The sequence below is a fragment of the Phaenicophaeus curvirostris genome, chromosome 2 (assembly GCF_032191515.1).
Source record: "Phaenicophaeus curvirostris isolate KB17595 chromosome 2, BPBGC_Pcur_1.0, whole genome shotgun sequence".
NCBI classification, from domain to species: Eukaryota; Metazoa; Chordata; class Aves; order Cuculiformes; family Cuculidae; genus Phaenicophaeus; species Phaenicophaeus curvirostris.
The window spans coordinates 27,449,774-27,474,298 of NC_091393.1; the positions used below are offsets into that span (position 1 = coordinate 27,449,774).

The 24,525-nt window shown below is 36.4% G+C and overlaps 1 protein-coding gene across 1 annotated transcript in view; it reads right to left on the minus strand.

The window, feature by feature from the left end:
- Positions 1-337: 337 nt before the first annotated feature.
- The window catches only part of PXDN (peroxidasin), an 87,462-nt gene continuing 63,274 nt past the window's right edge, over positions 338-24,525 (minus strand). Inside the window, exons 17-23 of the mRNA XM_069851539.1 lie at positions 19,683-21,186; positions 18,708-18,842; positions 16,095-16,303; positions 8,568-8,688; positions 5,658-5,790; positions 4,304-4,417; positions 338-3,295 (exon numbers count right to left, since the gene is read on the minus strand). Of these exons, the coding sequence (XP_069707640.1) occupies positions 3,173-3,295; positions 4,304-4,417; positions 5,658-5,790; positions 8,568-8,688; positions 16,095-16,303; positions 18,708-18,842; positions 19,683-21,186 (2,339 nt within the window). The 3' untranslated portion in view covers positions 338-3,172. The remainder of the gene's footprint in view (positions 3,296-4,303; positions 4,418-5,657; positions 5,791-8,567; positions 8,689-16,094; positions 16,304-18,707; positions 18,843-19,682; positions 21,187-24,525) is intronic.

Genomic DNA, 24,525 nt, shown 5'->3' on the forward strand with positions numbered 1-24,525 from the left:
TATGAAATTCCCATAAAAATTCAGAAAAAAAGTGTTCAAGAACACATTTCTGCCAAGAAATAAATGTACTTTTAAATATGCTTTCTGAGTCTACACGTATTTTTTTTCCCATCACCTAGAAGAAAAGAGTGAATAGATGCTTAAATTCTGTGTGTCATAATATTACAGAACCAACTGAAGCTACGTAATTTATTAGCTCATTGCTTAGTTCCCAGAAATGGAGTCTTGATCATGGCAATCCAGCATAAGGAATATGGATCTATGACAAAAGCCTGCACACTGGAATGTTCAGCAAATAACCTAAACCATACATGTACCGAGAAGAAATCACTTGGAATTTACTTGGAAATGTGGTCCATTTTATTTTAACTGAAAAGCATTCATTATACAGTGCAAACAGTTCTTTGGTAAATTTACTGATTACAATAAAAACAACAAAGTTATTGTTTCAGGTAACATTAAAAAAGAAAATAAATATGTCAAATTTGCAACATATTACAGCAATATTCTCACAGTGGATACTGAGGAAATGGTCATCTAGCCATTGGCCATTGTTTCAGATACGTTAAAATCAATATTGATTCTGCAGACACTGCAATAAAACTGAATTAGTATAACCTATGACTGATTACATTTTAAACTGTGGGTAAAGACCTGTTTTTCCTGAATGGTCTTTAATCAGATGGATGGCAGAAAAAAACTCAATATTATACTCGTTTAAGCATACCCAGACTCCTAAGCCCATTTTATATACCATATGAATAAACAGTGAACAACAAAGAAAACCTCCCAGTTTACTCTGGAGGCTGGAGAAAAGGAACAATCAGATATAAGGTACTATTTTATAATGGATAAATGGAAACTCTCTTCTCCTATAAGCGGAAATCTTGAGAAAGTTAATTTAATATAAAATTGGACTAAAAGAATGCAAGTAGTAACCAGCTTGATCTATTACTGCCTTATTTAACTGTTTAGACAGTTAAATTATGTTTGGTTAGACAGTTAAATTATGTTTGGTTTAGCTTCGCAATCCTTCCTTTTGGAGGAATTCCTGCTATAGGTCAATGGGAGTTCCATCTGAGTTGGAATTACAGGACGAGACATGTGGTTTGGACTCGCAACAAAAGTCAACAAAACACCAGAGCATCAAAGAAATACAGGAATGACAGCCTCTAGTAACCATGTGATACTCAAAACATGCTCGCCACACACAATTTCTAAAAGTATTAACATAGAAAATTACGTAAGTCAAAACAACGTATATAAAATCAATTAAAATATTCTTAAAAATATAAATTGTAGCTCCATGTGTACCTCTACTACACACCTTTAACATATCACTCACGTGTACATATTGTTCCTACCATAGCATGAAACTTACTGTAGTAAGCTTTAAAGATACACCAAAGTTTGACTGTATGTCATGGTATCATTTTATCAAATTAGAAATTATTAATGTTAGTAATCAGAGAAATTATGTGCCAAAATCTTATACTGGAACTCATATTGCTGTGCTACGTTAGACATCAGACAGGTATTTGATCTATCATGGAATAATTAAGTATTCAGTCTCTGCATAATCTGAAATGTTTACAATGAGAATGTTTAATATTGTGCAGATTTCTCTGATACCAAATCTCCTCCCTAAATTTGAACAATAATCTCGGAAGTCAATAAAATATTTAATACCAGAAGAGCCCTGGTTCTAGTTAGTCCTGATTTAGAACTTAAGGACAGAGACATAAATTCTAACATATTAAGTATTCAGAGAGAGAATCAATTCTGAATAAACACAAACAAGCTGTAAAATGAGGTATGATAGTTGTCCTTCACTGAATATAATACATAATTCCTGGCCAAAAAAATGCAGTTTGAATTCTAAAAAGTAGACCATTTTGAAATGCTAGTGTAGACATATACTTTATAACGTTAAACATTTATTAAATGGGAAATAAAGTCCATTGGCAGACCATCTTTAACATGAATGATAAAAATATTGAGGTAAAAATATATATGCATTAGATGAAACTGGAAAAAAAACCTAAAAAAATCGAATACCTTGTCAGAAAAAGTAGTCAATCCACAATTAATCATGATGCTTGATTTTGTTTTTGTTTTTTTTTCAACAAACAGTGCCACAATATAATCAGGAACACATGAGTATTGACAACCTGCACAACGAATCAGTAGGAATCTTTGTCTACAAAATGGCATGTGACATCGTTTCACATTTTCGAAACAGGGCCATACAAATACGTTGAGTTGATCCGAGATCAAGAGAAGCGAGCTTTAAAACGGGACCGGCTGCTCATGTTACAATGATTTAGTATCAACGAAACAAACAAAAAAGCTGCCAAGCAATTACATATGTTTTGACAAAAAGGATTATGTTCATTTTAAGATCAAATGCTACTCTGTCATCTAAGTTCTGCTAGAAGGAGGAACACTGTCAATATGTCCTTAAGATACGTTCAGTTGCTTTTTGTATCTTCCAATTACATCTATTAATCTTTCCTTACTAATTCTAGCTTTCCTCGTGTGAAAATTTTGGTAAGTTTTGCTCCTTGAATTAATGAAAGGATGTTGAAAGGCGTGGTGCAGTTTTCTTTATTTCCTTGCTGGTCCAGATGTAGAAATGATAGAGTGATTCACCAGTATTTCCATGCAGAAACTGGCCCTCTATAGCATTGCTTTCGGCACAGCGACCTTGTGTTTTCCTTTTTCCTTCATTTACTAAATAATAACAAAGAGCTAAATATCAAGTCAGACTGGTTCTGAAAAAGGGAGAGTAAACTTTTCATGTTGCTAATTAAAAATAGGAAACGAAGTGTTCGTTTTCGAGTAAGTCTTAAGCCCAGTCACTTTGGGTACCTAAAACTTCCTGACAGTGTTCTTTCAAAGTAGCACCAGTTTGTTTTTGTCTAACCTGAGAAGTTTAACACGCAACTAACTTTGACCTGTTTGCTATTTTCCCTTTTGTTAAGTTTTGCATTGTGATTACCTTCACGGGCAGAAAAGAAAATGATATATTATGTTATACTGCTACAGCACCATTAGAATAGTGTAAATCTGGATTTCTTGCTGTTGTTAAGACTGTAGTTACCTGGTTTTGCCATCAGCAGGCATTGATATGATTGGAGGAGTATGCACCCTAAATTCTTAAAAAGCAGACTTATGGCTTCTGTTTATTAATATTTTGTTGTAAGCAGACTGGACAGCAATCTCCTTGAACCTTCACCGGCGCTTCGCAGTCAGCTGGTGGGCATGATTCTACAAAGCAGGTAACCTGACCAACCTGTGTCAAGAAATAAAGTAACAAAGTCAGAACACACTTAGGTATATGTTCCAAACAAGGAATATTTTCAATATACAGGTCCAGAGGAAGCTACAAAGATGATCAGAGAGCTGGAGCACCTCCTATATGAAGACAGATTGAGAGAGTTGGGGTTGTTCAGCCTGGAGAAGAGAAGGCTCTGAGGAGACCTTAGAGAAACCTTCCAGTACCTGAAGGGGCTACAAGAAAGCTGGGGAGGGACTGTTCACAAAGGCTTGGAGTGGGGCAACGGGTATGAACTGGAGAGGGGCAGATTTAGACTAGACGTAAGGAGGGTTTTCTTCACCAGAAGAGGTGTTCAAGGCCAGGTTGGATGGGCCTTGGGCAGCCTGATCCAGTAGGAGGTGTCCCTGCCCATGGCAGGGGTGGAACTGAATGGGCTTGAGGTCCCTTCCAACCCTAACTATTTTATGAATCCATGATTATGGAAGAATATGTTCTTATTCATCCTTTCTAAGATCTTGCTAACTATGATTAACACCACATAGTTTACATCACCATAAACTTAGATTGAAAAAGTTCTTTGTATCATGCCATCTTTAACTGAGCAGTACATCACTTCATCTAATATTCAGGCAGGAAACTCAGGGAGACCATGTCCTGACATATTTCTCTTACTACCTTTTTAAAATTTTACTATGATAAAAGAAAATGAAAATCTAGGACTAAATTAGACGAGCTTTTATTGATTTTTATGCATTTTAGTAAAATTTTTCAAGACGTCTCTCACTTCGCAGTTCATTTTGCCAGTACCACTATACATCCATGAAAATGGAAGTACAACCGAAGTATATGAAGGCTGGATTGAAAACCAGTGTCAAAGTCAGGGAAATCTCAATGTTTTTTTGCACCAAATAACGGAAGATAAAACAATTTGCAGCCCAGAAATCAAGCAGCACAAAACTAAAACTGTTCTAGAAGCAGAACATAATATAACATCAACCTCAGAATGACTTTCCACATACTTACTTTACATTCACACACAGTACAAGGGTCCTTTTTCCATGTTTCATTGCTGGAATACGATTTACCCCTTTCATCAGTGCAATCTGTTTTACTGAGGCGTGATTCAAGTTTTTTTATCTGGAAACATTAAAAGAAAGTTAATAACTGAATCAGAGAAAGGTTTTTCTTTGTGAAGTATTCTGCTTTTTCTCGTATGCTATGTAATACATGATAAATACTTGTCTGGGTTTTTTTCTTCTCCCTACTCAGTTTTCATAATACTAAAAGACTGGAAATGGCTAATAGTATGAAAAAAAGCCTTTCAAAGCAAAACTAGCAGGAGATACATCTTTCTTGCCATTGGAATATACAACTAGAGGATACAAAGAAAAGGAAACTGCATGACATATATGGAAAGACAAGTCTAAACTTCCAAAAATCTCTGAATGAAATAGGAGGTGAAATACAAAATAAAACATTACATTTAATAAAATATATTTGTTTGGATATTTTACTATGTCTAGTTTTTACTTAATGATAAAAAGGGGGTTATTAGATTAGTTTATCTGGCTGATTGCATGCTTCTTGAAACAGTAATTAGGAAGGCAGTTTTTAACAATCCCTCAGTCTTTTTCACATTCAAAAAAGACAGAACTGACAGAAATGTAATAAGTCTTAATATAGTGCTCCCACTGTCAAAATGGGAGCACTGAAGGTGAATAAAATAATGATTAAATAATACTATAAAAGATGGAATCTAGTTACCATGTAAATAAATACAGTATTTGTATCTACAAATTACATGGAAAATCTGTTCTAGATTAACTTCATTATTCTAGGCAAAAATTTTAGGCTCATTTTGGATTTGTCTATCCTGTAAGGAATACTTTTTTAAACCTGAATTCCACCGTGGCTGACTTATTCTGAATAAAGAGTTCATTTATCCCACATTGTAAAAGTCTTTTCTAAATGACCTAGATCTTAACTACATTTGCAGTGGTAGTCTGGCATATTATTTATGACATCTACATTTGAATCATAGTTTTACATAGATTCTATAAATCTCAGGAAAAAAATGAAGCCTACAGAGTTCTGTTAGAGACAGACTAATCTCATGTTTAGTACACAATGGTTACACTAGGCTTCAGGTTCAAAAGTCAAGAGGGTTTAATTGTAGAATAATTCAGTATGATTTCAAAAGAACATAGAAATAAAGAAGAATAACACACCATGTTCTGTGTTGTGTTTTGTTTGAGATACTATGTGGTGGGGTTTGGCTGCAGTGGATGTCTAAATATTAAAAACATAAGAGGAGTGATGTTAGGAAGACATTATAAATTAAATCTACAAGTAGAAACTATCCATTACAGCACCTTACCTGGTTTCTGAGGCTTGAAATAGTTTTTTGCATTTCCAGAACAAATTCTTTGAAGTCGTTCACGGCAGGTTTGTTTGTGTTTTCATTCAATGCTGATGTGGCATTATGAAAATATTTACTCTGTTTCACGGAACTGCAACACATGAATGGCAAGTCAGGATATTCATCTATCTCATTTATATTTGGCTAGATATTTTAGAACATTTAGCAAAACTGTAAATGGTGAGCAATAAACACAACTAGGAACCTTCTTCACTACGAGGGCAGGGACGCATTGGCCCAGGGTGCCCAGGGAAGCTGTGGCTGCCCCATCCCTGGAGGTATTCAAGGCCAGGTTGTATGGGCCTTGGGCACCTGATCCAGTGGGAGGTGTCCCTGCCCATGGCAGGGGAGTGGAATTCGATGATCCTTAGGGTCGAGTCTAACCCAAACCATTCTATGATTCTATGAAACCCATTGGTGCTGAAGACAAGACCCAGGTGAAGTGAACTGTGGATTATTGTTAGCATCAACAGCTACAGGGAGCGTCTCCCACTTTGAAAAACAATGTATGCATTTCACGCAGTGGGACACATAAACTTTTCATCAGTGACACTGTAGAGCATCGCTTTAAATTCATGGTGAAATCTCTCGAGTCTCTAATATGAAAGTAGACAAAAGCAAGAGAGTCTTAAAGTGTTACTCCTAAACATGAAATCCATGTTTCGCATTCAGATTCACAGGTTCTCCCTCGATATGCTCATTAGCAAAATATGTATTTAAAGAAATATAACTTTAAAAAGGAAAATGTTGGTTTTCATAAATAAATGAGAAGCACTTTGAGATATGAACATATTCCTGTGTCCCATTTTATCTAACATTTGAAAACAATACTGATCATCGTACAGAAAATCTAGAGTCTTTCTTCCATAGCACTTTCCAGCTGATCTCTGATAAGGGACGTACAAGATTAAATTATGTTAATCAATTCAATCTGTTGATGGGAAACAGTTATCAAGGGAACTGACCATAACTAATAATATACTACTTGGCACCACTTAAGAGAACATATATTCAAAAGCAAGGAAAACACTAATTATTAAGTCACTTATTACATTAAGATACTTGAATCCATACAAGCATTTCTGTTTTGTTAGCGTGTCTTCTCCAGAGCTAACGGATCCTCTGTCATATAATAGGGCTGATGATTTATCATCTTTCTACCTAAATTAAATCAGCACTTATTGGCAGGTGTTCAAGCTACTTCGTTTCCCATAGTTTTTCATTTAAATTAAAAAAAACCTCTAAACAATGTAACACGCCAAAATTCCAGTAAAACAGCTGCTATTGTATAACAAGAAGTTTAATCTTTCCCACCTGCTTAAGTTATTGAAAATGAGAAGGAAAAAAAAAAGGAAAAAAATAATCACTGTATCACAAGTGCAATTTAAATACAATAATGACCGTGAGAACTAATGAAAAAGTTAAATGACTGAGGTTGCTTTAGCTTTATTTATGCTATAAATAAAGCACTGTAAATTTACTGTCTTGTATCCCTGATTAGTAGTTGGATTGTTGTAGATTTGAGCTGCATTTCTGAAACAGAGTCAAACAGCAAATTAACACAAAGAAGCTGCTTCTCAGATACAAGCATTTATTTTTTTTCTTCCTTTCATTTTTATTTAATTTAACCCTTCTACAGTTTTAAAATTATGGGATTAGAATCTTTACAAAGTGAATTACGGTTTTCTAAATTTAAAACCCTCTAACAGTTCACTTGCAAAGCCAGACAAAAGACTCTTCTTCAAGGGTTACTTCAAGGAACGTTTCTTTTTCTCTCTGTAAGTAAACTTATACTTAGCCTCTATATTCACTTGCTTAAATCCAAAACAACTAAAGGGTCTCTTACATCAGAACAGCTTCTGATCTGTTAAGAGAAATACAACAGTGGTGTTTCTCCAGTACTAAAACATTCGCATGAGTATTTGAAACTGCTAAAATACATGTACCTGCCTACATATCTGTCTAGATGGTTTCCTTGCCAGAATGGGTAGACTCTGCCTGGTTATCTCAGTCAAGCAGATAATTTTATTTGCTAAAAGAACACACGCTGTATGGAAAGAACAATAATTCAGGAGAGTCTCAGATTCCCTTATCGTGAAGGTTCTTCACAAAAAGTGTTTGGTCTGAGCAGAGCTCATGTCATTTCACTAATTCATGGATAAGTTTTGATTCCCTGGAAACTACAGGAACCCCGTGCCGTTGATTGCGACCAATATTGTGGTTTAATTCCTTGCTACAGTATTTTCATAGAATCATAGGATGGTTTGGGCTGGAAGGGACTTTAAAGATCATCCAGTTCCAACCCCCCTGCCAAGGGCAGGGACACCTCCCACTGGATCAGGCTGCTCCAAGTCCATCTAACCTGGCCTTGAATACTTCCAGGATTTTGAGGATTAGTGAGTTATAAACAACATGGTATGACTGCTGTTCTCCAGTCCTGTTCTGAGTATTTTGGTACTAGAATATCCTACTATTATAAGAAATTTTTATGCTAATGCTGTCAAGACTTGGTTTCGTCCTCTTTCTAGAGGAGGACCTGACATCTCTGAAAAAGGAAGGAAATAATTTAGTTTGGTGACTGTAGGCGCAAAAGGAATGTGGGATTCCACATCCTCCAAATTAGGCTGATTTTTTTTTCATAAAAAGCCCAAGAGCTCTAACTGTGTCGCTCACAAGGGGTCTAACGCAAATTTGAGCTTGAAAAAAAGTGCTTAGCAGATATGTAGACCTGTCAGAATGAACTACATCAACTGTAAACTTGAGAAAACAGACACTGGAAAAAAGTGGTATGCAAAGAAATCTTTGAATTTCATTCCATTTTGAAAACAAGCATTTTTTTCATATTTGTTTAAGAAAAGTAATTCTCACCTTACTGTTTTGGACATTTTCATTTTCTTCAAGGGCTTATCTTCCTGAAAGCTGTAATCAAGAGAACGTCTTCCTCGGAAGTGATATGAAAATGCATTAAACTGTCCTCTAGTTCTACAGTCTGAAATTAGACAAGAAATTACACATTATAAACTACACTATCATTCAGCGCTTATAATATTAATCTGGTTTTACAGTATCTTCTGAATTGGCAAACACACTACATACATTAATGCCCATCCCTTTAAATCACTTTGATGGCAGCTGAATACATCTCAGCAATACAACATTTCAGCCAGGTGGATGGAGAGAATTTGATTATTCTTGGACCACCTCTTTGGTACAAAACAAAAGCATACAAGATTATTTTCACAAATAAACAGTAATACTTTAACTATTCTTTTAAATTCTGAAATTTCCACTCTCCATTTTTAATTATTTTCTGCTGTTTGAATAGTTACATATACATATACATACAGAGGAAAACAGTGACAGAAAAAACAGCCCATTCCTTCCTCATCTATTCCAGGCATTAGTATTTGGGTTTTTTTGGCATTTGAAAGAAAATCGTTAATTAAATCCTGAAGAACATCTGTAGATGCAGTTCACTGCTTGACCAGCCCTATTTCCAAATTTGAGGGATTTGAAGGTATCATCAGTCACTTAGACCCCAAGACCACATCACAGAATGAAAATCTCAGGCCTGAGAATAATCATGACAGAAATCTTCTAAGATCCTAAGAGGACGTCTTCACAGGATGAAGTATGTTTCTTTCAGTTCACTTATTTTAGCCTTCCAAACACAGTGAGTATTTGGGAATTTTCCATTGAAAAAATTCCATTGAAAAAATATTTTTTTCCATTGAAAAAATATTTGGGAATATTTCCATTGAAAAAAAAAAAAAAAGTCAAACAAAACTGGAACAGCACTTTGGAGAAGAGACAATGAAAAAAGCAGAAGCTTTAAAGCAAAAAGCTATAGTGGGCCAAGCTGCAGTGAGAACTAACAGACCAACGGCGTGTTCAAGAATTAGAAGCATAGAGTCTACTAAGAAAACAGAAGGGAAAGAGAAATAAAGGATCCCATGGACATATCCCAGTTATGTCTGGTAACAGCAGAATGAGCCATGAAAGCAACTGAACCAGGGAAGCTGGGAAAAGGGACTGAAGAACAAATCTTATGAGGAGCAGCTGAGGGGCCTGGGATTGTTTAGCCTAGAGAAAAGGAGGCTGAGGGGAGACCTTATCACTGTCTACAACTGCTTGATAGGAGGTTGTAGTGAGGTGGGTGTTGGTCTTTTCTCCCAAGTGACAGGTGAGGCAATGGCCTCAATCTACATCAGGGGAAGTTTAGATTGTCCATCAGGAAAAATTTCTTCACTGAAAGGGTTCTCAGGCAGTGGCAGAGGCTGCCCAGGGAGGTGGTTGAGCCCCCGTTCCTTGAGGTATTTGAAAGATGGGTAGGTGAAGTGCTTAGGGATACAGTTTAGTAGTGGGCAGTTACAGTTGGACTCACTGATGGCAAACATCTTTTCCAACAAAGCAATTCTATGATTCTATTTGAAGTAATTTTCCCTAATATTTCTCTTAGTAAAAGAAAATAATTTATTCAGAAAGTCAATAACTTTTTATAATGTATTTTTTCTTGGATTTATCAGTAGCTTGATCAAAATCCTAAATTATTCACATAAATTACTGCACAAGTTTCAAGTCAACAAAATAGCCTCAAAACACTGTTGAAATGAGCAACTTAAAAGAGAAATGCAAAGTTCTTGTCTCACAGAAACAGAAAAAATAAGAGCCCGAGTTGCTCTGTGATTAAGCAAAAAAAAAAGTATCTTGGACTACTTTTAATTATATTGGTTTTTTACTTATATTAGACTATTACAATTGCCTTGTTTAATACGAATTAAGACATGAGCAGAAAAAAAAAACCAGGACTGACAAAAAAGAAAAGTACTGTCTGATTTTTTTTCCTCCTCCCTGAAACTGTTCAAGGCCAGGCTGGATGGGATCTTGAGCAGCCTGGTCTGGTGGGAGGTGTCCCTGCCCATGGCAGGGGGGCTGGAACTGGATGAGCTTTGAGTTCCCTTCCAACCCAAACCATTCTATGATTCTCTGATTTACAGTTCAAAATCAATACCTACACACCAGTCTTGAACAGAATTTATTCACACAATTCTCCCTCCCTTCTCTTTCCGTGCAGCTTGTCCCATTCTTGAGCAAATTTATTACGTTCCTCCTGTAACAACAGCTTCGCTGAAGAACTAGGTATTTACTGCCAAAATATTATTCATTCCTCTTGTGTGTTCTGCTGTTTCTCACACAATCTTCTTGTTGGCCACTTACAAACTAAGCTCTTTCAGAAGGGAAGAGACTGCTGAGCCTGTAAGATGCTTGGCATGAAGGCATTTTCCATCACCCTTCCACACTTCTATCAGGACGGTGAGAAAAAGAGTTAAGCTCCAAAGGGCCACTTGAGAAAGAACTAGTTTTAGCCAGAGGAATTTTTTTCTTAAAGCAATCTGTTACTTAAAGTTTTCCTGAGTGGCATAGAAATTTTAGTTTCTCTTGGAAGCAAATCTTGAAAGCAATCTCTGCTACCTCCCTTTGTTTAATGACTGCTAAGGTCATCTCACAAAACATACATTTTTTTAATTATTTTAACTTTTTTTTTGGTACAGCAGCACAATGGTCGATTGTTTTTATTCCTTCGCTGGTTTTTAGAAACAAAGGGCTGAAATCCTGGGAAGGTTTTATCACCTTAAACTGGTAAATACAAGAACCATCTGTTCAGTGACATCTTGAAGTACGCAGACCTGACATTTCTGTAGTTTCTAAAGGCTTGAATAACTCAACTTGTCAAGTGAACAACTCCTGTTCTCGGTTTCAGGTACAAGGGAGAAGATTGTCACTGATGAGAGATGCAAGACAGAATGCTCTTATCCAGCCTTCAGGAAGTCTAAACCAGGAGGTTTATACGTTTTTTTTTTCTTAAATGAAGAATTCCTTAGTAGTTGTGGTAAATCAGAAAATTAAATTTCTGGGTTTTTTCAGCCTCCCTACACTTTCCCCAAATAAGCTACACCCAGTCCAATTAATTTTCTCCACAAAAGTCAGATGTTTAAGAGTAACCTCATAATTCTTTTTTTCTATGGACACTGTTTTCTTCTAGGATCTACATATTGTTACGCTTCCCTGTTGCTTTTCTCTAGGGATGGAGAGTACTGGCACGAGATGTGGTAGCAAAGACAAAGCACCGTCCCAGTTTAAGGCCACTTGATCTTAAGTTTATGGATTAGAATGATATTTTACTGATTGCAGATACCTGAAAAAGTTAAAATATACTTTGTCTGGATGAAATAGAAATACTGATTCTCTCAATAAAATCTGTAATCAAAGAGAAATGCTACATTAAATGTACTACTAGTCAAAGAAGAAAGGGTGCAATCCTTAGAATTACAGACACCAGAACTTTATTTCAGCAGCTTGGAAAAGTCTCAGTTGTTATTAAGCTAACAGATGTTGTCTTTAAATGTAAATTTTCATTTTAAATGTAGATTTAAGTTTAAAAAATACATTTGAATGTAGGAAGCGAAAAAAATCCATGACGTGACAGAAGCAAACTAAAAGATCTGTGTAGATAAAACACGTTCAGGCATAAATAGCACCACTGTGGTATTTTGAAGAGTTCTTGGTAAAGAATTTCAATTGTCACCAAAGATCTTGCAGTCTCATACCGAAGCTCTTGTTAACATTTTAAACATTAAATTCTCCCACAGTATTTTGTGCGTAGCCCAGCCTAGTATTTTGATTGAAGATGAAAAGGCATGATGAGTAGTGCATAATAAAATATAATGCTAGAAATAAAAGAGAATTTTCAACTTGGAGTAAAGCCTAATTGTTAAAACAAATAGTCTATGTCTTTCTGGAAGCTACGCTTAAACCGAAGAGATTAACGTGGTCAGTACAGAAGCAATGATGGCATAATTGTTGGTATGGTTTTAAAATGCAGGAATTCATAAATATAGGTCGATCCTACTGGGAGACCATGTATAAATGCACTCAGATTAAGAATGTATCTTAACTCTTCTAATAAAATTCAGTGATTTTAAATATTCTTAATCATAGTTTGTATAAGGCTGTTTTCCAGAATTAAATAAAGAAGAACAATATTTGACACAGGAGGCATGCTGGTTGCTAACTGAGAGCCAGTTATGAAAAATTGTCTTCCTAAATCACTTTAGGCTTATGATGATGACTTTTGTCTCATCTGAATCACTTCCCACTGGGTCATTGTTTGGCATAAACCAAAAGGCTAAATACATTTTTCATTTTGATTTACAAAAGAACATGCGAAACTTTTAAAGACTCACAATGGAAAAGTTTCAAGTTTACATATTTGAAGTAAAAGCATGTTTCCATTTGCGCCAATATGTCTTTGCACCTAATTTCTATTCTATTTTTTTTAACATAATTAATCTCACAGAAACACTTGGCATATCCATAAAAGTATGCTTATATTGAGAGAAGTGAAATTTATCATTTCTGTATTTTGGGTTCCTAACTGAGATACAAAGGCAGGCAGAGTAATCCTGGAGGTGTACACTAAGTACTTTTGTTTTAAAAAATGTACTATTTTGCACTAGAGAACCTGAGAAAAGGCACCGAGTTTCATATTTAAAAAATTTGAAACTTGGATGTTCTTTGCTCAACTAAATTGCTGTGGTAAATCTGTAGTTATTGCTCATCATCTCTGACAAGACAAAGAAAGGCAGAAGTGAAGGAAGCCAGAAGAAAAACTTCTTTACCTCAATGGAACCCCTTCTTTTTCCCCTAACTAGTAATTCTGTTGTAGGATTTGTTAACTGAATTCTAAAGGTAATCTGGTGTTGTTGTTATAGAAAGGAACAATGTCCTGTTTTATATGGAATAAATACTAGCTTTACTCAAGAAATTCAAGAAGTAGCTTTTTGTAACTATTCTTCATATGGAAAAGTATATATTTTGACTCGAACAAGCTAAGAAGGGTTACAAAAATAGAAGCTGAAACAGCTGAACACAAGTCACTTATTAAACACACAAAATGGAATGAACAGTATTCTATATTCTAAATTTTAACTTAAAGGGATTTTAATTATAAAATAATTGGAAGCATTTTAAATGTGGAGAATAGTATAATGTTGTTTTTCTTATAAAAACAACCAATATAAATTCAAAGGCATAAACAAACCTAAAATATTTAACTAAAATAAATGCTGTTCCTGAATGTATTCTATGCCCCCTACTTCACCGAGGTGACTCCTCAGTGCCACCGAACCACCCCACAGAAAATATCACATCCATGCAAGAAAGCTGTTCAAGCCATGCATACTTATTTTTTTTCTTCATTAACCGCTACAGAGATTTCAAAAGAGTTCTGAAGAAGGGGATACAGTTTTTTTAAAGAATTTAGTTATTTACCCTTTCTTTTGCTTGGCAGTTGTCTAACTGTACTGCATCCAGTAGTACTCTGTGGTAGTAACATTCTTGAACGAAAATACAAGCTAGGCTGAATATTCTAAAGAAGTTCCAAAGACAACAGCTCTAGAAGGCTCAGTGACAGCTTAGCATTTAGAGAATCAACACAGAATTTCTCAGAGCAGCTCTACAATTTTTCCAAATTGATGTAATTAATGTATTTGTGAAACTGTCAGCCAAGTTGTATGAACCATGACAAAGTTAACTTGGACTGAACTGGTAGAATTTGATTTATTTGCTTACAGTAAAGCACCTGAAAAGTGATAATTGATTTTCTCTCAATGCTTCTGCCATACATCAGGGTTAATTTGAAGAGATTCTGGAAGACTTTGCATTAAAATTACAATGCATCAACCGTATCTAGAGTTTTATAAGTTATTATCATACCTCTCTGGGAATGGCAAACCTATCAAATTATAACCAGAAAAAAAAATGGGTAAAAATTAGAGTAAATTAAATTATATCTAGGGGAAACTGTATAAGATTTCATTAAAATCTGAAGTATCTACTTCTCCTAGTCTCTGCAAATAACTAACATTTTGAGCCAGGTCTTTCAAGGGAGAATTTTCTTAGAGAGTGATTAACTTTTAAAGATTTGTTTATAGACAAGACAACACTATAGTCCATTTAAAAGCTAAATTGTGCAACATCTTTGAATAGTAAACCTCCATCTACTTTTTTTTCAGTTTTAATGATACCCAAGTTTGTTCTCACAGGAAAGTCACGCAAGTTAGAACCATTCTTCAGTATTTATACAACTGTATGTTACCTGAAGTGTTAAATGGACACTAGATGAAGGGTGTGAAATCTCTCTGGTTCATTATTCATGCGTATCTTTTGACAGAATACTTAAGAGCCTGCTCAAGCAGCAATAAACTCAAGAGAAACAGCAGTAGAAAGGATGAAGATCTCTGAGCTAGACACCTTTCATCAGCAAATCCACAAGGCACTGGTACTGAAAGCTAGATTCTTACTAGGTAAATCATAAGAGTCTAATAAATGCCAACTGACAGAGCAAGTTTTTTCCAGTTAGTAATTTGTTAGAAAGCAATTCCTACATAATCAGGGTTCCACAGAGAAGCTCCCAAAATTCCTGAACACACTTTTTCAGGCAGGGTATGTCATTTGAGTTTTGTCCAAAGAAACTTGTAACAACGTTGTCAAGGAGATCTCAATAAAGAGAGGTCATTGTCCTCTGAAGCATTTTGTTGTTGACGCTACTGCAAGCCATTTTACAAATCTGCAAGGTTCAGAAGATTCTCTTGGGAAGGGTTCTTCTAACTGTGATACAGAAGGAGTGAAATCTGATGTGATGATGGCTAAAGAGAGTATAACTGTATTTGAGACAAATGCCAACATACAGGCTACCAAGCAACATGGGATTTTCAGTGTCCTGAGCTTCATGTAGCCAAGTAAACCTTGTTTCTGGAGAAAAAAGTCTACTTCTGAAGAAAAACAAATCAGCCCTATGTCCTAACTTATACAGGAGATGGTAATGAACAAGAATATTTATCCACAAAAGGAAGAAAACAGGAAAACAATTAACTTCACTGTGCAACGCTCAAGACTATTCTATGTTTAGAACGTCTCTATAGAACTTAAAGCATGGAATGACCACTCATTTAATAAGGATTGTGCTAATTGATTTCTTTCCTTATTAATAACCAACAAACATTATTCTACCTTCCCTCTCTAAAGGCTTGCAATTAATGAAGACAAAAAGGTTATCTCAAATAAATTGCTCAGCATCACAGCTGATGAGTAATGACATAGAATCCAGCTTTTGATAGAGAGTCAGATGAGTAGACAACATCTCAATGTTTATGTCAGTAAATAAGGACCTTTCTCACCCATCTTCTTCTAATGGGAAGTTAAATAGTTATACTCGTTATATAACTTCCAGATTTGAGTTTGTAACAAAAAGTGAACAACAGCCAAATATTTTCTAAAATGGACATTCATAAAAGCAAATGCATGTTAATACCACCCTATCCACCTTATACAGACCTTCACAGCAATCTTGCCACATCCTGAGGTCCAGTTTAGGAATATCGTCGCAGCTACTATATCCATGTGGGAATTCAGCCACCTTAAAGACATCACGTTGTACCCTGGTTATGTTGTCACCATTGTCACACAAAACTCTGGCAAGAGAAATCTGCTTGATTTGAGTGAGCTGAGCAGGAGTGAACACACCCGGGTTCTCATACCATAACCTGTAATCTCACAGAAAAGACAAGTTTGCTAGTGAAAAAAAACAAAACACTGAGTTTTCCACAGATATTGCAATATTATGCTAAGAATGAAATTAATTATTACATAAATTCTGTTTCAACTTTACATTATATTGAAGGGAGGGATCCAGATGCCAAACTGAAAGCACTTGGTGGTATTTCAGCACTAGTTGGTGTTATGCTGACTCTGAAAAGGACAAATTCTTCAACAAATGCTTTGATTTATCTTCTAGTCCCTTTTTGACATCCTGGGTATCTTGGCACTAGACTACCAAGTTTAAAGTTCTTTTAAGGTTGAGGGCTAAACTGCTATATATTTCTTTCTCCAGGCAACTTTGAAATTGTTACGAGAATATTTTGACAGGATTGCTGAGATCAGAAGAATGGTTAATCTATACCTAGTCTATTAGCTGGATAAGTGAGATTGTTTAATAAAATCTTTTCTGTGAAACTATTTTAATGACTATATTAATTCAGGGACTTATTAATATACTCTCAGTTAATTCATTAGGAATATGGTTTAGTAGTAGACAGATACGGTTGGACCTGATGATCTCAAAGGTCTTTTCCAACCTAGGAATTCCATGATTCCAAGGTGGAAACACTGTGGTTTCAAATAATTTATTTTTCATCCAAAAAGGGTTAAAAGCCTGTTATCAATAGAAAATATAAAGAATACGTTACTATGAAAAGTAAGCCAGCCCTTGAAAATTTTTTAAGTCATTGTCCAGGATCTGAGCACATATTACATTAAGTTATAAATCTGTATTGATATTGTTTTCCATCCATTTCAACCAAAAATAAGTAGGAGGCTCTTTCAACTGTATGAAAAATTAATAATAATTTTATACTCAACTTAGAAGAATTGTCAACAATTTTCATATTACCCACTTATTGTTTCATTTTCATAAGGCACTGGACAGTGGCAAATGAATTTCCAGCTACTGTGATCACAAAAAAAGACTTTGAGATTTCCATTTCAACATAAAATTAGGCTTCCTTCGAACGTTACTTCTTTTCCTTGCAAGAGCACATTCGTTTTGCAAGGTGCTGGCAGCTTTGATCCTCTGCCCATTGTAAAGGCTTTTCAAAGAAGTGAGAGTTGCTTTCATTGTATCTAATAATATCTTACTCTTTACTGGCACATTGCTTCAAAACATCTGTATTCTTTGGACAGCAGAATCCCATTTCCTAAATATTCATTATTTTCCTATAGTTTCTAAATGTTGTTTCAGGAAGGAAAAAAAACCCTTTTGCTGGGAAAATGCAAACAGACATGCAAAAAAAGCACTATCACAATCCTGTCGTGACACAAAGAGGTAGTTGTCACCAGCAATGTGGAGCTTATACTGCATATATTTCTCCTTTTACTCCTTCTGCCTCTAGGCATGATGGTTTTAAGTTTTACAGCTTATTTTTTAAATGGATTTTATGTGAGAAAGTTGGGGTTTTTTTTTAAAAAAAAGCAATACAGAAAGGCTTGTGTTATTGACTACAGCAATAAAAAAAGCCTTTTTACTATCTTAAGTAGCAATTTTACAACTGACATGAAACAAGTAACATCAGATAAAGTGAATCTAATTTAGTAATTCTTACTCTGTTTCACTTTCATTAGAATGGGACTAGTCAGCTTAAGTCTTTCTACCCTCACAACAAGCAAAATTCAGGATCCTAGGTCACAAACTGTGTCAAAATGAGGGAAATGTTGATTTTCAGATTCCAAACGAGTGTGCTGAAAGCATGCGAAGCAGATGTAGCTGCTGTAACAACTGCAATGACTATTTTCCTATTTCAGGTACTGCAGAAACTAAAAATGAGAAATTGATCATAATGTGCACGTGAAGTGATTTAAGAACAATTATCACATTGTGCTGTCTGGGATAACCTGCCTGCTTTTAACACGCGTTTGGTGCACAGACTGCTTGTATTGAAAATGTATTGAAATATGAAATATGTATAGGAATTACATACAGAGGGATATTTCCCAACCTGTCCTTAAGTGACAGAGATGGTGAAAGTGTCTCAACCATCAAAACTTCTTTGCCAATGAAGTAATTAAATAACAATGAAAGGTGATTAGTAACATCCACTTTTCAGACAGGCAACGGATACAAACAACTGGTAAAAGGAAACTCAGAATGTGCTGGCCGTGGTGTTTTTCGCAGGTCAGTATGATACTTCTATACATCTTAAAAAGTAGATTGAAAAAATAAATTAATCATAGCTTCTAAAAACATCTAAAACTGCTAATCTTTATCTTTTTGATTATATATTATAATGATAAATGAAAATATAATGCAGTTTGATTTGGAAATGAGACTTTGCACATGTTATTAAGTATCCTCAATTTAAAATTACTTTTGGTTTCCATTCTATTTCAATTTACCTGTCTCCATCGCGAATACGCCTAAACTGGGTGCTTAACAGACACATCAAAGTTGGTCCCAGTCGGCTCCCTGGAACTAAGTCTTCTACCATTAGAGCAGGAAACAGGTCTATGTTCAGCGGGGAACCATACAACCTATAAATAGAAAACCACAAATCTTTAATATCAAATATTTTACATTTACAAAATAACCAGTACGTCGTAAAATCAAAGGCCAGAGATACGAGCAACCCACAGTAAAAATGACAGTGACAATGCTCCATCATTTGTGAATAACCTGTAGGTGCATATGCAAGAAATCTTGCAGTGTAGGTTGCATATGTGAATAACTTCATGGGGGTCTGCAAGCCTAGCCCACAACTGCCTTTCTCCTAGTAGCTTTCTTCTGATTCCTTGGAACTGTTTCTTCTTCAATAGCTCCTCTTTCCTGTCCCTCTGTATTCTGTTGGGTTTTTTTACTGTAGTGAGACTAATTCTTTGTCTTTGTGTAGATAAAACTAGGGGTGGCAGGTAGCTAAAGACTTATTTTCAAACACTGAAGCTCTAAAGATGAACAGATTACTGGCTGAGAAGGATGTCCATGTGAAAATACAGTGGACGATATTCCCATTTCTTTTAGTGTATGGAATGGATAGAACTGAACATGCAAATACTTGCATGCAACTGGCATTAAGTATGACCTTACATTGAAACAACTTTCATCTTTAACAGCATTTGTAAAAGCGGACATTTCAAATTAGTCATTTAACAATCACATGCAGTATATATTAATTTCTTATTGATCACAGAGATATAGAAGCAAAGAAATCATCTGCATGAGGGAATTTTCCACATCTATCCTGGTACATATGGAAGTTTCTGAAAAAATCTTGTTAACCTTTTCTTAACAAGTATTTTCTTCTAGAGAAGACATTTAGCTACTCACTTCGCATGCACATTTAGATAATTGATTGTTTTTCTTCACCTCAGGCTCACCTGCTAAGTTTCTCCCTGATTTCAGGATTCTTAATTTCATTTTTCAGATCTTCAAAAGTCTGAGCTGAAGAAAGATTACAGTAAACTCTAAAATCATGGTAGGGAGGAATTCCATGATCTCTGCCTCTCTGAATATTGATAGCTGCCAGATCTAAAGCCACAGTACGTGCCATGGAGAACAGTCTTTCTGTTAATTCTGTATTGAGTAATTGTGATGGGACACGCATCTTACCAGCAACACCAAACAATCCCCTTAGAAGTGGATCAATGCCTCCTTCATTTACAATCCGAAATGGAGAGAAGAATGCCTTATGAAGAGGTAGATGGCCTTGTGGAATAGGTTCAAAGTTTTCATCCAGTCGATACAGAAAAGGATTAATGAGTGTGTGACCAAACCTAAAAGCGGCAGTTGCAAACTCATTAGTTATGCCAGAATTAACACTGGGATCATAACCCTTATATTCGCCAAGCATCTTCATGCCTACCTCTCCAAAGATCTTAGGTAGCCAGTGGCTAAATGTTATGTGTTGCATTTCCGCACCAACAATTTTGCGTGTTTCGTGATAGATTGTGTCACCATCCCAGTGTGGATTGAGTTTCAGTAGCTCTGTGGCAATTCTGTTGTGTTCTCTAAACCACAACGTGTGGATGCTGGTAAGACCCAGCTGTTCATTAGAACGCTGATCACCAGCTAAAAAGCAGGGAATTGGGCTCTCGTTTTCATCTCTCATACATTCCGTTGGTGGACCGGTAGCAAAGGGAAGAAGGGGCTTGCCAGATCTTTGTACAATGCCTTGTCTCAGAAGACCCCTTTGACTCGCCAAGTCTCTGATTTCTAGGGCTTCGTGGTCCGAACTGCCATAAACATTGGACGCATCGATGTATGAAGTCAGCTGGTTGATCTGTTCTCGTGGATACACAGAATTCATCAGGAGAGAGGTCATGCCGCTTCCACACACTGGACTGGAGCGAACAAAAAACATGCAGCGCGCACCATTTCGGACTCTGGGATCATTTGGTGGGATCATGATGGAAAAGCATGGAGGATCATTTGTACAAACAGAACTGCAATGCTGACCATCCGAAAACCTGGCCTCACTTAAAGCAGCCACAGTGAGGTCAAGGTCATGGTCAAGAAACTGACCCCACTGCATGAGCATGTGAGTGTACTGGTCATCAGGAGTTATTGTTTCCGTTCCAATTAGAGTTGTTGAAACCAAGCGAGGCATTGGGAGTGGGTAGCCATTAGAGAGCCTCCTGGGTTCAATCCCCCGAGGCAAATTAAATCCATTTTCGTAGACTGACTTTAACAGACGTTCAAACGCTGTCAGAGAAGCGCCCCACATGGGATGTTGAAGGTTGTTGCATGTTCCATCGTACGTCCTGTACTTCTGGTGGAAGCACATATCTGAGCAGTTGTTCACTCGCCGATGGGCTGTACATCCTGAGAGATTAGCTATCAGATTCAAGTACTGTGGGGATACAAGGTCATTATAGTGATAACCTGAAAGTGGAAGAGAGACAAAGAGAAAAATCAAAGACTTCTTAGATTCATGGAACCCACACATCATTAATTTCTTTGAAACGTTACTTATTACACTGCATTTTCTGCCAAATTAAACATCTCTTTTGTTTGAAACGAACAATAATAATCACACATATATGTTTCAGAACATTACGTCATTTAAGCAACAACCACTATTAGGTCACAGGGGAACTATAAAATGCCAGCTCAAGTACAACTTCCACAAAATGTTTACAGAAGAAGCTCATTTCTTATTTGATCACTTAAGAAAGCAGACGTGTTTTCAGAGACAAACCCCTCATCTTGAGAAAAATGGGTAATTTTTCCCTGTATCAATAAAAGCATTTACAGAAAGGTCAATAACTTTTCACAGATTTCCAGAATTTATCTTTTGAGACTTGATAATTCACATTCCTATTTTGCTTTGCTTTATTACAGAAAATTTTAAGAAACAAAATTCAATAGCAACACAACAGAAAATAACCACAGGCAATAGAGCTAAACAGAGGAGTGAACTCTAGGACAAGTGGTGTGGAGTAACTCATATTCACATTATCCAGGACTAGTTTCTAAACAGAACTGGTGTTTGCATAGCTCTTGGCATGGGTTTCCTCTGCAATCCACACCATTCACCTCTGGGACTACAACATACCGCTTTCCAGCATTTTTTTCTCAGTTCATAGAAAAATAATATATACAAAATATACACCATGAATTCATTAGAATTACATTTTTATAACTTCAAAGTAAGGCTGTACTCTGCTGTGGTATGACAGCATGTGGAAGGACTGAAAATCATAAGGTCTCCAAGCACAGTGTCAGGCGACTGCAGACAGCAGGTCAGGCTGCACCTTGTCCATGCTGCCTATTAGGATTCAGTCTAAAAAGTGGGGTTTTTCTTAGAAATAGTTTGGCTTCATTTCACAAAAGAAAAATATGGCATTAATTTGAGCTAAATCTGCACTATCAACTTGTGTAGACCAACAGAAATGTATCTGTAGAGTGATATTTTTGATGTTGAGGAAGACATCCCCACTGTATCCATTGTGTAACAGGAGTATGTTTCCTTCAGAAAAGCTTTACGTTATTTTCCTGGACTGAATGTGATCCTGGACCACATTTTTCACTTAATTTGAAAAGAATCCACACTGTTCCACAGGCCATACCACAACTCACACCAAAGTGAGTAAGTGGAGATGACTGGGAGGTTCACTTTAAATGGACCCTGTTGCTTCAAAGCATAGGCACACCTTAAGTGATTAATGGATATAGTATGGATGAGCGAGGTTCCACCATCCAGGAGAAAGTCTAGGCATTTGACAGTGTAGACCGATATACTTTTAGTTAACTAGGAATCATCAAACATCATCACTGACCTTCATCTGAAAAGTCTGAGGTCTGGAGTAAAACCAAATAAGCAGAATAAAGGCAGAAGGAAGAAAGTAAATGAGTGTGCAGGGTTACCATGTTTCCACAGGGTCACAAGGTTCTGCTCAAGAACGTGAACTGGATGCAGTTTTGCGAGAGGTTGGTGCAGGCTAACTGCACACAGTCAGGAAATGTTCCTTTTAATGCTGAACTCAGTCCTGGTGTGCTTGCAAAGACACCGACCTTCACCTATATTCAACACATAAATGTGTGCACATTGACTCTGCCAATTTCTACAAAGCGGGGCAATTTCAAACAATCTACCTAAAGCCCCTCTTTGTCTTTGCCTTGAAAGGGACTGGACTGCTCAGAGCTGCTCAGCTGAGACAGGACCTGTGCTCAGTCCAGGGATCTGTGTTTTAACAGACCCAGGCTACACGCACTCCACATGTTTTACAAGTTAAAGTGAAGGTATTAGAGACCTAGAGCTTGCATTAGGCAAACCTAACCTGTTCTTGTAGGCATACATGAATTATTTCATGGAATACTCCAGGCTAGGAAAAAGAAAAACAAACCACAGAGCAAAACCAGTAAGTGCCAGTGGGTAATGCAACAAAGTACACTCTTCGAGAATATTATTGATAACATATTTTAACATGCTGGCTACCAGGGCAGTTTAATTCTAGAACTACACACAGAAAATGTCTTTCTTTATAATAATTCTCCTTTTTAAATGACTTTCATTCATCATAAAGTTATTTTCTTATGATCATTATTCATGCAGTCTTTATGTAAATAATTGTCTGCTCTTGTTATCATAGAATGCTTTGGGTTGGAAGGTACCAGGAAGGTCATCTGGTCCAACCCCTCATCAACATTTCTGAAATAAAGTTGTGAGCAAAACTCAACTGTGAATATTTTGTGTGGAATGGCCTTCATTATCAATCTAAAATAAAAGGTTTAGCTTCTCTGTTTAGAAGTTCAAGTGGGATGCAATGAATTAGATTTGATGGCTTTCTGAGCAGTGTGGAGACTGCCATAACTGCCCATCCCAGACCCTTAATTACCCCTCGCAGTGAAGGCACTAACTCTGGCTGTGCTTTCGAAAAGGCTGGGTGCTGAGAATGTCCATTGCTAAGAAGCTGGTTAGCTCAATTCACATAAGATTAGCTACATTTTTTTCAAACTAGAAGGAAGATGCTTTATGGAGTCATAGAAATATTGATTAGAAGGGTCCTATTAGCCAGACCAACCTCCTGCTTTAAGCTAGAGCACCAGATCAGCTCAGCACCAGATCAGCTCAGCCATATCCCTGTCTAGCAGGCTTGAAAATCTCCAAAGACTCTGACTCTTCGGCTTTTCTGGATAAGTTGTTCCAGTGCTGCACTGGCCTCCTGGAGAGAACTGTTTCCTAACATCCAGTCTGAACGTCCTAAGCAGCAATTTGTGGCTGTTCCCTTTGTTATACAGTCTGGCACTGCAGAGGATAACTTGGCTCCATAATCTTTCCTTGGGATATTCCAAGATTTTACATTAAAAAAGTCTCTGAATGGGAAATTGTCAAATTTCTCAACTGTTCACAATGCAGAAGTGTTAAATGACACCTTTCATGGAGCCCTGCATTTGAAATAAAACCAAATACAGACAAATAGGAGTATTAAAATCTGAGCATTAGGCTATTTAAATGAAAATAGGTTTATTTTATTAATCAAGTTCCCCAAAAAGCCAGGTTTCTGTGGATTTTGTAGGGCAGAGATGCAAGCTCTAGTTCTGAATGGAATTTTGCATGCTTTAATGCCAATTTTTGGTAAACTTAGGTGACTGAATTTCACTGTTACAAATCCTAGTGAAAATTAGTCAAGCAATTCTCACACATCAGACCTCATATATTCCTAGTATTAAAATGCATACACTTGCATATGCATCTAATCAGAGAAGCAAATTAAACTG